Source organism: Piliocolobus tephrosceles, chromosome 10 (assembly GCF_002776525.5).
Source record: "Piliocolobus tephrosceles isolate RC106 chromosome 10, ASM277652v3, whole genome shotgun sequence".
Taxonomy (NCBI): Eukaryota; Metazoa; Chordata; class Mammalia; order Primates; family Cercopithecidae; genus Piliocolobus; species Piliocolobus tephrosceles.
Genome location: NC_045443.1, coordinates 66,201,904 through 66,217,941, shown reverse-complemented (window position 1 = coordinate 66,217,941; position 16,038 = coordinate 66,201,904). Strand labels below are relative to the sequence as shown.

At 43.4% G+C, this 16,038-nt stretch overlaps 1 protein-coding gene across 3 annotated transcripts in view; it reads left to right on the top strand.

Moving 5' to 3' along the window:
* CPM (carboxypeptidase M) overlaps positions 1 to 16,038 on the top strand; it is a 110,318-nt gene that overhangs the window by 62,354 nt on the left and 31,926 nt on the right. For all 3 annotated transcript variants that reach the window (XM_023195337.1, XM_023195336.1, XM_023195335.1), the window contains exon 3: positions 11,181 to 11,278. In XM_023195337.1, coding sequence (XP_023051105.1) covers positions 11,181 to 11,278 — 98 coding nt within the window. The remainder of the gene's footprint in view (positions 1 to 11,180; positions 11,279 to 16,038) is intronic.

Below are 16,038 nucleotides of genomic sequence, written 5' to 3'. Positions count from 1 at the left end.
ATGTCCGCCTCCCAGATTCAAGCGATTCTCCTGCCCCAGCCTCCTGAGTATCTGGGATTACAGGCACACATCACCATGCCTGGCTAATTTTTTGTATCTTTAGTAGAGATGGTGTTTTACCATATTGGCCAGGCTGGTCTCGAACTCCTGACCTTGTGATCCGCCCGCCTTGGCCAAGAAATCTCTTTAAGTATTCATTTGTACTTTAACATAATGCTTGATCTCACTCTTATTATAGCTGAATTGCCCTCCAAAAAGATAATCTGATCATGTTTGACCTCTTCCCCAAGGGACCAAAAAGGGAAGTTCTCAGCTTTTTATAGTATGAGGCCCCTAGAGGTTTTCACTTTGGGGATTTAAAAACAAGTTTCCTGTATCTATATGGCGGGGGGGGGGGGGGGCGCCCTAGAGGGGAACATAGAAAAGTTATAATGATTGGGGCATGATAATTATGTCCAGTTTTTAAAACTCCATTCTTAAAAATGTCTTATAATTTATAGGTTAAAAATTAAAATGTTTAGAGGAAGCGGGGCAGGTTTATGAGCCTCTGACCTGGGAATGGAGCGGGAGGAATAGAGAAGGTGGAGTTGCAAGAGAAGAACGGCAGAGGAATTTCCTACAGTCTTCCTGTTTTTGTTGATGGTTAGTGATTAATGAGACAAGCTGTTCTGTTTCTCTGGGAGTCTTGACTGTCTTGAAGAAAAAGAAAGAAAATGTATTGCAACCCAATACAGCTTCAGATTTTTCCTTTTTTTTTTTTCAATTAAAAAAGCAACTGTCCCTAATTTAGGAACTGAAATTCCCAAACCTCCCCATTCACCTATTTGGGAAGAAATGAAATGGAACTTAACATCTACATTTCTTGGGTATAATATCAAAACTTTAATGCCATGGAGATGAACGTGTAAGCAAATGAAACTGTATCTTCCCATAATGTTGGAATAATCTAGCTTGAAGCCAGACATTTGGTTTGGATCTTGGCACTTTCTTGTATGGAAGTATTCCAGGAAGGTCCATCGACTCTTGATTTGATCTAGAAAATTGGGTTCTTTCCAGAGCCCACCCAAGATGGCACCTCATAGACTAGCCACGGACTTTTCCATCAATACTGGAAAACAGTTTCCTCTAATCTCTGGACCAGGGGTGACTCGGACTCCAAGTGAACTTCCTCAGGTTTGTTTGTTAATTTATCCAATCATCCATTGACTCAGCAAACATTTACCAATCATTTGCTAAGTATACGCCAGACACTACATTAGGATTTTGCAAACACAGAGATACATAATCCTTTGCTTGCAGGAAAACCTTTGGTTTCAATAAGTGATAGGAGAGGGGTTGCAGGGGTACAATCTATGAAAGTTCAAAGGAAGCATCTAACTTAGGGTGGTAGGGGATGGGGCTGAGCAGAAGGATCAGGAGGCTTTTAGCTGAGCCTTGAAAAGGCAAGAGGAGGTTGGCTGCTTTGATGGGGTGGGCTAAGGACAATCTGTGCAGAAGAAAGTGCAGATATTAAAGGTGTCAAGGCAGGGAGTTACCTCCTTTGGGAACTACACTTAATGAAGAATGGCTAGGGCCTGGTATATGGGATTGGGGTGGGAAACCCAAGGCAGGAAGAAGACAGATCCCAAGGGAGTCATTGAAGGAAAAGCAGTTAGAGCCATGGGATCCAGTTCATATTTGATCAATCACCCAAACAAAGGAAAGTTTACTCAACAACATGCTTTCATTTGGACTTCATTTTGTCAAAGCATGAAAGTGATGTCAGAAATATAAATGAGTGTCTTGACTGCGCACCACCACATCCAGCTAATTTTTGTACTTTTGACAGAGAACTCCTGACCTCAAATGATCCACCTGCCTCAGCCTCCCAAAGTGCTGGGATTACAGGTGTGAGCCACCTTGTCTGGCCTAAAACACATTTTCTAAGCTTTCTTTCCTTCTGGGTCACCTCCACAAAATTTTATGGTTCTGGAACCCCTATCTGAAAAAGCACAGGTATCAGCATTAAGTATAATGAACATTCACTAGAGGGAAAGTCATTTTGGTTTGGGTTGGTTATGGAAGCAGTGTCATGAAAAGGGCTGGACTATACTGCAGAAATAGAAGACCCACAAATTGCTATGGCTTATAACAGAAAAATAAAGATGTAGCTCTCACTCATATGTCCATTATTGAACAGTTGTGACTCTGCTCCCTGTCACCTTCCCTCCAGGACCAAAGCTGACAGAGCACCCTCTATCCAATCATTGCCTGTCTTGTGTCAGAGGGAAAGGAGATGGCAAATCACGCATTGGCTCTTACAGCTCTGCCCAGAAGTGGTACATATCATTTCTGCCCACATTTCACTGGACAGAGCAGGTCACATGATATGCCTGAGTTCGTCAGGGCTCCAGATGTTGGGCCACCAATAGTACAACCCACTACCAAGGTCTTTACTAAGAAGGTGACCTGGGCCTTGGGGAATCACCATGATTTACCTGGTAGACACAGTAGGGGAGCAAAAGGAAAATATGATAATATTGTTATAAAATCAAGACTTAGCCACATGAAACCTTTTTTTTTTTTCGAGACTGAGTCTCGCTCTGTCACCCAGGCTGGAGTGCAGCGGCGTGATCTTGGCTGACTGCAACCTCCACATCCCAGGTTCAAGTGATTCTCATGCCTCAGCCTCCCAAGTAGCTGGGTTACGCACACCACCATGCCCAGCTAATTTTTGTATTTTTAGTAGAGACAGAGTTTCACCATGTTAGCCAGGCTGGTCTCAAACTCCTGACCTCAAGTGATCTGTCCTCCTCGGCCTTCCAAAGTGCTGGGATTACAGGCATGAGCCGCCATGCCCGGCTGTGACACCCTTAGAAAACTAACTTCAAGGCAGAATGCTTCACAGTGACAGTTCTTGGGTTGCCACTTGATAGAACTATTCTAAAGAGAGAAAAACCCAGGTGAGTCAGAGCAGTCTGGGGAAACTTCTTAGAACCAGGATTCTGTGGGACTCAGAGGATTTTAAAAGGCAGAAAATCCAATGAAGTCATTTTAGGCTAAAATAACATAAAGAAGGTGGGGCTGTGCCTTGGGTACTAGGGTGCAGAAAGGAACCCGCCTCCTGCAGGCACATTTGTGGTGGCAGGTAGTGGGAAATTCAGGTGGAGGGCAGGTGATCGAGGACCCTGAATACCCAGGGGAAGAATCTGGATCTGGATGTTACGTGCCAATATTTATCAATAAAAAGCAGTCCTAGAGATATACCAATAATTTTTGAAATGTTACAGTAGATGCTAATTGAAACCTACTATGTGCCAGGCACTGTTAGGTTAGCAGTGAACAAAATCAGCAACCCAAACAAAATGGTGAACACAACAGGCAATGCCCTTGTGGGTTACATTTCGGTTGAGACAGACACTATATGGATAAACAAATATACAATCTCAAAGAGTGAAAAAGTTGTGAAGAAAGATGACACAGGATTAGAGAGTGACTAGGGTGTATATGGTGGCAGTGGTGGTGGTGGTGCAGCCAAGGGGTGGGGTGGATGACAAGACAGCTGGGAAGACTGGTAAGCATGAGGTAGTCCCTGGTAACAACCAGCGCTCCACACCCTATCCTCAGAGTGCCATCGCAGGGTTAGCATACTCCACTGAGTAAAGCTTCCTTGTCCAGGCGATCAGTTAGAAGAGCCAGGAATGCTGGGCCCGAAGAGGTGGGCCAGAGAGAAAAGTGCAGGGGACATAGTTCCCAGATCCACGCAGAATCCCTGGGGACTGCTGAGTCCCACAGCCTCCACAAGGCCCAGGGTTATACTCACACAGCAGGTGGCCTCATTTTAGAGCCCACACCAGAATCTGTGCAACGGGAAATTCCAGTGCAGCAGAAGTCGGAGTCAAATGCCTGCCTATTTCTCGTTCCATTTTGGGATGCCTGAACAGGGAAGCCTCCCGTGTTCCTCTCACTCCCATATTAAACTGAACTGCAAAACTCATGGTTCTAAGTAGATTTTAGAATTGACCTAGGCAGAAGAAACAGCCCAGCCCTTTTATTACTTCAGAGCAGAATAGCGCACTTACTGTTATCACAGCAGCACAAGACCCCTGGGACACCTGACTCCCTGAGACCCTTCCTTGACAGATTCCCCTGTCCATAAACAAAGTCAGGAATTCCCAGCCCGCTATGCAGAATATGACAGTTAAGCTTTACTGGGATCCTGTGGCTGACCTGGGGCGGGCTAGAGGGCATCACATCTGACAGGCTCTCAGCTTTGCAAGTTCAGAAACAGACTGGGTGTTCCTGTGGACTGGACTAAACTGGAAACTCTGCAGAAACCCCAGTGCATGCCGGGTGGTTTGCCATGAAAAAAGGTGTATGTCCCAGAGACGGGGTGTGTATGGTGCAGATGGATTTTGTCCATGTCTTTCCTTCCCTTGTCACTCCAGACACCCTACTTCCTTTTTTCTTTTCTTTTTTCTTTTTTTGTCAGTTTTTTTTTTTTTTTTTTAATTTTACTTTAAGTTCTGGGATACATGTGCAGAACATGCAGGTTTGTGACATAGGTATACATGTGCCATGGGGGTTTGCTGCACCTTATCAACCCGTCATCTAGGTTTTAAGCCCCGCATGCATTAGGTATTTGTCCTAATGCTCTCCCTTCCCTTTCCCCCCAACCCTCCAACAGGCCCCAGTGTGTGATGTTCCCCTCCCTTCGTCCATGTGTTCTCATTGTTCAACTCTCACTTATGTGTGGGAACATGCCTACCCTACTTTCTTTTCAGTTTGTTTTTTTGTTTGTTTTGAGACAGAGTTTTGCTCTTGTTGCCCAAGCTGAAGTGCAACGGTGCAACCTCTGCCTCCTGGGTTCAAGGGATTCTCCAGCCTCAGCCTCCCGAGTAGCTGGGATTACAGGCATGCACCACCACGCCCAGCTAATTTTGTATTTTTAGTAGAGACGGGGTTTCGCCATGTTAGTCAGACTGGTCTCGAACTCTCAACCTCAAGTGATCCGCCTGCCTTGGCCTCCCAAAGTGCTGGGATTACAGGTGTGAGCCACCATGCCTGGCCTACCTACCCTACTTTCTTAGCATATTTGCTGACTAGCATTCAAATTGAGTGGAGGGAGAACACCTAACAGCCTGATCCCAGAAGTGCAGCTACTCCAGATTCCACAGCTCTGGAGCAAAGTGACTAAGGCTCACCTGTAGTCCTTAAGTGGAGAGCAATTTGGGATGTACCAGCTCATCAAACAATACCAAGGCAGCAAACAATAGCCATCACTTCTCAAACCATCCTCATTGTGCCCCTCGACTCCCTTCTTCCATTTCCAGTTCTCCCCAGAGGGGAGACAGACAATAACCTCAACAACAGAAGCCAGTATACAGCAAGCTTGCTTCACACACTCACATTTCTTTTGTTTTTCTTTGATTTTTTTTCTTCAATGTTTTCCATTTTCCATCTCTGAGGTGATTAGCAGTACAGCATAGTGGTTAAGAACACAGCAGGGACTCCATGCATAGACTACCCAGTCTTGTCCTTTGTTACAGTGGTTCTTAAGCTTTCAGGCGACTGGGAATCACCTGGAGAGCTTATTAAAACACATTTCCAGCCGCATGAAGTGGCTCACGCCTGTAATGCTAGCACTTTGGGAGGCCGAGGTGGGCAGATCACTTGAGGTCAGGAGTTCGAGACCAGCCTGGCCAACATGGTGAAACCCCGTCTCTACTAAAAATACAAAAATTAATTGGCCGTGGTGGCGCACATCTGTAGTCCCAGCTACTCTGGAGTCTGAGGCATGAGAGTCGTTTGAACCCAGGAAGTGGCGGCTGCAGTGAGCCGCGATTGCTCTACTGCACTCCAGCCTGGGGGAACAAAGCAACAAAGCGAGACTCTGCCTCAAACACACACACACACACACACAGATTACTGCTCCCCAACCCCAGAGTTTCTCTTTCAGCACGTCTAGGGTGGAATGCAAGGATGTGCAGTTCTAATCAGTTCCCAGGTGATACTCATGCTCTGGGTCCCGCGACCACACTTTGAGAACCTCTGCCTTATGAAGTTCCCAAGGACTGTTGAATTGTGTATGAAAGGATAACCCTATATCTACCATTTGTGGCTATTAGGGTTAAATGAGTGACTATACGTAAAATGCTTTGAGCTGTGAATAATAAAATGCAAGCATAACTAGTCTGGAAACTTCACCCATGCCTTTTGTCTCTGTTTTGTTTGTTAACCTCCATTTGTTTTGTTTGTAATAAACCACTTAACCAGGTACCTCTTCCTCTCCTTCAAATACAGAGGGCGTGTGAACTTTGGAGACTGATTAAACTGACCTAAATAATACGTGATTTTCAACTCTTCTGGGGATTCACTCATTATTTAATGTGGGTTTTGCGTGCTGTATGTGATAAACTTCTTGTGTGTGGGGTATAGTGGGAATGTGCATACGTGAAATTGATGTCAGATCTTTGGATCATTATTAGGGAAGATAAAAGGAACTCACACTACAGTGCAGCCTTACAGCAGCCTTGCCAATAGGGCTGTTATTCCCACTTACATGGAAGAAACTGAAACTCAGTTCATTGAGGAAACTCTCTCAAGCTTGGACTTAGGTCAAAGGTGACCTGTAAGGATACACAGAGAAACATGCAAGCCTGGGAAGCCAGCTGATCTATTATTCTGTGTACCAGAACTTTATGTATCAGACCAAACACACAACAAGCCTCACGAAAAACTGGAATGTGCTTCACGTCACTGCGGCTTTGTCCCAGTGACTGGGCCACCCAAGGTCTCTGCTTCTCCCTAGGCATGTCCCACTGAGACTCTCCACATAGAGATAGTCTGATGGAGTTGTGACATTAACAGCCAAGGTGGAATGTCCCAGTAGGGTAGCCGTGGATTCAGGTGTCTTGTTCTGTAATCAGTCATAGCCAGGAAGAAAGCCCAGTCTTGCTCCAGGTGCAAACCACAGCAACACGATGCTGAAAGAACTGCCTGGGAACTTTTTCCCCAGAGTGGGGTTGACTTTGACCTGTTCAGTACTTTCAGGGACATTGAGGCAGGCTTAGATCCTCAGAAGAGCACAGATTTTGGAATCAGACAGACTTGGATTTGAACCCTGGTTCTGCCACTTAGGTTTCCTCAACTATACATTGTGGCTATCACACACCTCACAGGTATTGTGACGATCAAATAACATAAAGTGCTTAGCAGAGTGCCTGGCACATAGTATCTGCACTTTTGAATGATAGGGTTTGGTTTTTTTTTTAATTTAAAAAACTGGAAAGAAAGAAAGGTGAAAATAATTACTTGGCTTTATCATCCTATCATTTAGTCTCTTATCCCTGACAGTGTGCCATTTCAATCCTGTTGGGATGCATTCGTTATTATTATTAATTTTTTAAGAGACAGGTCTCGCTGTGTCCCAGGCTGGAGTGCAGTGGTACAATCATGATTCACTGTAACCTCCAACTCCTGGGATCAAGGGATCCTTGCACCTCAGCTTCCTGAGTGTAAGGTTGTATTGGTTGGAACCCCGAGAGCGCGCCAACAGACAACAGGAGGCAGTGTGGAGCAACATGCTGTTTTAATGAGCGCCTAGGTGCACGTGGCTGAAGCCTCAAATGGCGTCAGCCCCAAGTGAGGACACTGCAAAGGTTTTATAGTCTGTAAACAGGAAGTGTCCTAGTCTGACGTAACTGCCACGTTGTACCCGGATGGCCTGTTTCTCGATCTTCAGGGGTTCATGTCTTCCGGCCAGGGTAGGTGTCTTCCGGCCAGGGTAGATGTCTTCCTGCTGGCTGTCTTCCTGCTTCTGCTGTCTTGCTGAGGCACGCTGCTGATGCAAGTCACCTTGCGCCTTGGAACTGGGCCTGAGAAGTGAGGAGTTATTCATCTTCTTAAGCTTTCAGGCCCTGGGGAGAATGTTACAGTGTGTAGCTAGGATTACAGACATATGCCACCACACCCAGCTAATTTTTAAAGTTTTTGTAGAGATGGCATCACACTATGTTGCCCAGGCTGGTGGTCTCAAACTCCTGGCCTCAAGTGATCCTCCCACCTCAGCCTCCCAAAGCCCTGGGATTACAGGCATGAGTCACCACACCTGGCCTCATCCGTCATTTAAGGCTTTATATGCTACGAAGCTATAGGTTTTTAATAGAAAGTCTGTTTAACAGGGTTGTGATTATATAATTTTGCGTTCTTTTTCCACATTATAAATATTTTAATGTTATAAATTCTGTACGTAATTTTAGTGAATGTGCTATAATTTACATAAAATTACTTATCATTGGACACCTAACAATAGAGAATTGATTGACTAAATGGTAGTGTATTCATATAATAAAATATTAGTCAGCCATTTAAAAATGTGGATTAGAAGTATATTTCTTGACATATAAACATGTTAACGATTATATGTAAAATGAAATGATTGTACCTAAATATCAACTACCTCGCAAATCTGTCTGGACGTTTTCCTACCTCAGTCTCAGCAACTTTCAAACTTTAATGAGCCTCCCAATCACCAAAGGAACTTGTTAAATGCCAGTTTCACACTTTACCCCAAGAGTTTGATTGAGGCTGGGGCTCAGGAATTGGTATTTTTACAAGGATCCCCAGTGCCTCTGATGTGGGAAAGGCACCTCACCTATTTCTGCCTGTTGAAGCTATACTTAATTTTCCAAGCTTCTCCTACTTTGTCCTGAACTCCTATAGTATTTTGTAGCACTTGTCTGCTTTCTTGTCTTAGAGATCTTAACAAACACTTCTAAATTATAAAACTTCCTGATCCTCCAGGCAAACTTAGTCGTGCACTTATGTCACAGCCCCAGGATTTGTGTTAAACCCTGTGTGAGTTCGTCAACATAGATAAACTTCATTTACTTAGTGATGGAGAGAGAGGGTTGAGTACTTCAGAACTCTTTAGAACACCTGTTTTAGCAGGAACTTTTGGGAATAAAGTTAGTCTTTCTAACCTTGATTTAAAACAAAAACAAAACCTTGTTTAGATTACTTCTTACCCTGACAGTCATGTTGTGAAAAGTAAATAGTTTGTCCTTTGTGCATTTGCTCTGGTCTAGACCAGAGATAGCCAGTAAGTTGGAGAAGGCAGTTAAAACCCTTCAAGAGGTCTGTCATTCCAAAGGATAGTGTTCTTCAGGTCAGTTGGTTGGTTTTCATTCTCAGACTGTGTCATTGGGTTGTTCAAGGTAACATTCTCATCTTGCAGTTCACTTAGGGGCCACTCGTGCTAAAATTGAGATTGAATTACTCATCAAAGTACTTCTTCATTTAGATTTTTATCAGTGTGATTTCCCTCCTTCCTTAAACAAAATAATATTGAATATTCATATCAAGTCAGGTTGATGCCATCTTCCATTATCTTTTATGTAATAGGCCAGCTTGCAGATGCATAGTTATCAATAACTACTGATAAATATTATATTGAGATGATACTTAATTTTTTCCTTGCTTGTAAGTGGACTAGATCATATTCTGTAAAATTAGTTAACACAAAACAATTCCTCAGAAACAAACTTTAAAAGCCAGGTGTAACAGCTCACTCATGAAAAGTTCCTTGTTTCATATGAAAAAGGTAACTTTGTAGAAGTAAATCTCCAGACAACAAAGAATTGACAGGGTTGGGGAATGGAGGTTAATGAAATTGGTTGATCAAATGCTTCTGATGGGGAACCACCAGATGTAGTAGTGTACTTGTCCACATGGCAAACTCAGAATCACTCTTCAGAACCTTGTGTAGAGGCATCATCTGTAAAACCCTACATCCGTAAAGCTTTTCATCAGCCCCCTCCTTGGAAAAAATTACCCATTTCTTTTTTTATTCTATGCCCACAACAGTACACTACACACACATCTATGATATGTCACACTCTAGTATATGCTTGTGTGTTGCTATTCTCCGATAGATCAGAAATTCGTTGGGCATAGAGCATGTGGCTTATTAAGAGACAAGCAGTTTTTGTTAGTGGGAGGAGCACTAGAATTGAAGTCAAATAGACCAGAGTTCAGTTCTTGGCTCAGGGACTCAAATCACAGCCTCTGATTGGCAGTGTGATCATAAGCCCTTTACTTAATATTTTTGAAGATCAGTTTTTTCATTTGTAAAGTTTAGATAATAATCCATCTCAGTGGGTCATGACAAGGGATTACTTGAGATTACCTGAGCCTAGAGCAGCACACATAATATCTGCACAAAGCAAATCCTCAGTGAGCTTTCATCTCTGCCCTTTCTTGCCCAAATCACACAGAGCTAAGACTTAGACGCTTTCTTTGGGTTGTGGTTCCCAGTTCACCTGACAGGACTCACACAAATCAAGGATGCTCCCAAGGGGCTGTGTCACATCAGCATTTAAATACAGAATTCAGGATCTCCTACTTTAAAAACAATCTCCCTTCTGAGTCACTTTTTTTTTTTTTTTTTTGAGACTGAGTCTTGCTCTGTCGCCCAGGCTGGAGTGCAGTGGTGCAATATTGGCTCACTGCAAGCTCCACCTCCCGGGTTCACGCCATTTTCCTGCCTCAGCCTCCTGAGTAACTGGGACTACAGGCGCCCGCCACCACGCCCAGCTAATTTTTTGTATATTTAGTAGAGACGGGGTTTCACTGTGTTAGCTAGAATTGTCTTGATCTCCTGACCTCGTGATCCTCCCGCCTCAGCCTCCCAAAGTGCTGGGATTACGGGTGTGAGCCACCACGCCCGGCCCTGAGTTATTTTTATTGTTGTTGTTTTTTCTCTGTCCTTGTACTGTGAGTTATGACACCCTCCCAGTCAACCATCAACTAGGATTTAACTTTGTATAATTGTGTGAATTAACAAGATCCTAGGAGGCTCCAGGATCTCAGAGGCTCCAGGATCTCAGAGCAAAGTATGTACACATTTTAGAAGAATAAGATCTACATCACCTAATAAGTCTTCAGCTTTTAAAAATCACGTTCTAAAATAATAAGTGAAATATTTGTGCTGAATTGAAAGGGTTTCCATAAATTCTGGCAGTAAACGAAAAGTGTTTTAAGCACGGAGATATTAGTCATACAAACTTAAGTCACCGTGAAACATTCAAGCGATCATGTGGGGGAAGCAGCATCCTGTTTCCTAGTCTCAGTCTCCCAGAGTTCATTTGTCATTTTAAGAGACAACTTACTTTTCCATCTTTTCTTCTTTTCCTGTAAAGGTAGAAACCTGTGGGTTCTTGTTGTGGGGCGGTTTCCAAAGGAACACAGAATTGGGATTCCGGAGTTCAAATACGTGGCAAATATGCATGGAGATGAGGTACGTATGTGGCTCGAATTTCTGAAATGTCACCAGAGAAGCTTCCCCTAGGGTCTCTCAAGCTCTTTGTAAATGCTACAGAGGAAGCCTGGGAAGTCTCCAGCATGCATTGTAGCAAAGAAGCAAGGCCTGGAGAGGTCTTCCTGTGAGACCTGTGGGAAGTTAAGGAATCAGGGTCCAACAACCACCACAGCCGAATGGTTGTGTACCCAGCGCCCTGTCAGAGTAGCTGGAGCTTGTTTTGTGTTTGGGGCCGAAAGAACAACAGTTCCCCAGCCCTGAACTTCTGCCAGCCAATCCCTGCAATCTCCTTTCTGGGTTGAGTTTTCCCACCTCCTGGTCAGCATGAAGGTGACCCAGCAAAGGAGCTGTATTATATCCGAACCCACAACCAGATCTGGCTTTTCAAATGCTTTTGTTACTCTCTCTTAAATCTAATACTCAGGGTCTTCAGTGCTCCAGTTTAGACAGTCACACTTGGGATTCTCTCCTACTCACCATTCAACAAACACTTGGCTGGGTGCAGTGGCTCATGCCTATAATCCCAGCACTTTGGGAGGCCACGGCAGGCAGATCACTTGAGGCCAGTAGTTAAAGACAGCCTGGCCAACATGGTGAAACCTTGTCTCTACTAAAAATATAAAAAATTAGCCAGGTGTGGTGGCACGTACCTGTAATCTCAGCTAGTCGGGAGGCTGAGGCAGGAGAATTGCTTGAACCCAGGAAGGTGGAGGCTGCAGTGAGCCAAGATCGCGCCACTGCTCTCCAGCCTAGGCGACAGAGTGAGACTCCATCTCAAACAAACAAACAAACAAAAACACACACACACAAAAAAAAACCAGACTTCTTAAATTCCTTAATAATATCTTGCCTCTTTTCCAACTTAGCAGGGATAAACTCTACTTTTAACTAATTTAGGTTCTACAAAATACCATTTACCACTGTTACCTACCCAGCCATTCTTGCCAGGCAGTTGAAAATGTTCACCTCTATTTCTCACCTTGCTTCCTCAGCATATTTTGAGACCATGACAACCGAAATATTTTCTGTTTACCAGGACTCTATAAAACTGAGCAATCAAAGAGTTCCCAGCCATCACAATAAGGAAACTTTGCACAGGAATGTGGGTATTACACTGTAAAACACAACTTATAACTAGGGACTTTCTCATTTACATGCATATTCCAGTAAGTACTATCTGCTGACCTGTTAAAGCACTTCTGGATTTGCAATAGTACGGGTGGCATGCTCTAATCAGTGCTGAGCTTCCTGTTCTGACTTGGGCCTCCCCAAACTCTATAGGAACCGGATCCACCCTTCATGGTACACTCTGCCAGCCAATCCCTGCAATCTCCTTTCTGGGTTGAGTTTTCCCACCTCCTGGTCGGCATGCCGCCCAACCTGTCCTGCTGAGAGAGGATACTTCTTGCAGCTGCAGCTAAGATGCAAGCACCTGCCCCTAACAAAGGAATAAATCTTTGAACTCGATTTTGGGATGGGTGCAAGTTTAGTCCATCTGTGACTTTTTGAGCATAACGGGCGGTTTCTTTAAAAAAGACTATGTTGCAAGGAGTCTGACCAAAGTTGGTTTTAATAAAACAACTGTTCATTACAGACAGCAACTCAGACTGCCTTTCCCTTTTGCTATCTAGTCTATTGATCAAGGTCCCTCAGAATGCTTTTTTGTTTTTTTTTTTTCCTGAGATAGAGTTTTGCTCTAGTCTCCCAGGCTGGAGTGCATTGGCGTGATCTCGGCTCACTGCAACCTCCGCCTACAAGGTTCAAGCAGTTCTCATGCCTCCTCCTCCTGAGTAGTTGGGACTACAGGCATGCATCACTATGCCCAGATAATTTTTTTATTTTTTTTGTATTTTTTTTAGCAGAGATGGGGTTTCACCATTTTGGTCAAGCTAGTCTCCAACCCCTGACCTCAGGTGGTCCACCCACCTCAGCCTCCCAAAGTTCTGGGATTACAGGTGTAAGCCACCACACCCAGCTCAGAATGCATTTGTAACAAGAGACATACGGCATTCATTGTCTTTAGTAGTTTATTTATTGCTGGCATTTCAGAGGTTCCAGCCATCTACTCAGAAATTAGTCGTCAGAACTGAAACTCCCAAAGATAAGCAAGAGTCCTTTCCCTCACCTACCTCCAAATTTGCTTATTCTTTCCATGCACTTTCCTAAATTTCTGGCATCTTGCCGTCTGGGTAGTTGGTGTATTGTTCAAATCAGGGCTTGCGAGTGCACTCTGATTCTTTGAGAAATGCTGAGGGCTGAGACTAGGCAGCGAGGAAAAGTCCCAGTGTATTTTGGGGTGGGGATCTCAAGCACTGTTACCCCCTTATGTGTCCCAGCTCGTGGCAATGTCTGAGGGCTCTATGGGGCTAGTAAGAAATTTATTATTCTGAATTTGAGACCTTATCTATTCTGCCCTCCCCATGCCGCTAGGAGTTGAAGAAAGTGATGGCTTAACATTGGAGCAGAGAAGTCCTTCTGAATACAGGATCTAATGACCCCCTTTTTCCTCCCATAGATCTTTTGAAATTGAAAGCATTTTTAAGGAGCAACAGAGCTAACATTTTAGGGCAGTGGTTCTTAACCTTTTTTGGATGTACTCCTTGCTATTCTGTTATAAATTTGACCTCTGACTTCAGGGCCTGTGGATTATCTAGGAGTTTATGGACCTTAGATGGAGAATCCCAGCAGGGAACACATACACACTGAGTGTCAGGGTGGACAGAATTGGCCACACTGTTTTTTAAATGAGACCCCCACCCCCACTGTGTGTGTGTGTGTGTGTGTGTGTGTTTCCACACTTAATACCATGGCTAGATGACAGGGAGCATCAGCTGCATCAGGGAGACTCAGCTCTGCTGATTACACCTGCCAATTTCCCCCATGTATTTTTATTTTACTTATTTATGCCTTGTTTTAGAATTGGGTCTTTCTTTAAATTAGAAATTGGTGGCCAAAAAGCATATGAAAAAGTATCTAACAACACTAATCATCAGAGAAATGCAAATCAAAAACCATAATGAGATATCATCTCATACCAGTCAGAATGGCTATTAATAAAAAGTCGAAAAATAACAGATGCTGATGAGGCTACAGAGAAAAGGGATCACTTATACGCTGCTGGTGGGAATGTAAATTAGTTCAACCACTGTGAAAAGCAGTGTGGTGATTTCTCAAAGAACTTGAAACAGAACTACGATTCAACCCAGCAATCCCAGTATCTACCCAAAGGAATATAAATTGTTCTGCCATAAAGACACATGCACACATACGTTCACTGAAGCGCTATTCACAATAACAAAGACATAGGGTTAGTCTAAATGCCCATCAGTGGTAGACTGGATAAAGGAAATGTGGTATATATACATCATGTCATACTATGCAGCCATAAAAAAAGAACGAGATCATGCACCTTTGACCTTATCCTAAGCAAACTAACACAGGAACAGAAAAGCAAACACTGCATGTTCTCACTTATGAGTGAGAACTAAACATTGAATACACATGGGCACAAAGAAGGGAACAATAGATACCAGCGCCTACTTGAGGATGGAGGGTGGGAGGAGGGTGAGGATCAAATACCTATCTATTAGATACTAAGCTGATTACCTGGGTGATGAAATCATCCATACACCAAATCCCCACAGCACACAATTTACCTGTAGAACCAATCTGCACATGTACTCCTGAAACTAAAATAAATGTTAAAAAAAAAAAAAAAAGCAGGCCGAGCATGGGGGCTCACGCCTGTAATCCCAGCATTTGGGGAGGCTGAGATGGGTGGATCACCTGAGTTTAGGAGTTCAAGACCAGCCTGGCCAACATGATGAAACTCCATCTCTACTAAAAATACAAAAATTAGCTGGGCACGGTGGCGTTCACCTGTAATCCCAGCTACTCGGGAGGCTGAGGCAGGAGAATCGCTTGAACCCAGGAGGCAGAGGTTGCAGTGAGCCGAGATTGCGCCACTGCACTCCAACCTGGGCAACAGAGTGAGTCTGTCTCAAAAAAAAAAAAAAAATTACAAGATCAACATATGTTCATGTTAGAAAAAGTATAAACAAAACATTATATACTGACCTTCCCAAAATTAGTGCTCCTAATTTCTTATTTATTTTTCCAGATATTTGTGTGTGCATGCACTTTTACCAAAAGAGACTATGCTATTTGCAACATTTTTAGGTAAATACTAGCTACCTTTTTGTACCAATAAATCTTTATTCTGTCTTTATCTTATCGCCTACTTTCTAGTTTCTCCAATTGTCCTCAAATGTCTCTAAAATTACCCAAATCAGGATCCAGTCCTGGCCCATGCATCACATTTAGTGGATATGTTGGATCTCTTGGATCTCATTTAATCCAATATATTTTTATTATGATACCAGGCTTGATAAAGAGCCTAATCAGTTGTCTGCCCTGTAGAATGTCACATATTCTGGATTTTTGGTTTGCTTCTTTATAGTATCATTGCAGTTGTACCTCTAGTCCCTGTCTTTACTTCAAACTGGAAATTAAATCTAAAGGTTTGTTGAATTTGGCAAAATCTTTTTGGCTAATGATCTTAGGAATTGTGAAGATAGGTTCATTTGATTGATGCTGAGGGTTCAGGCTAATTCACCTGACTACACTCAGGAATGCCAAAAGCAAACTATTTCGCATGAATTTCACATATTCTGTTATTCTTGCAAAGGTCCTTGTTCTACTAGGATCATGGCTCCTACTGTAGATATTTTTCTTGTCTT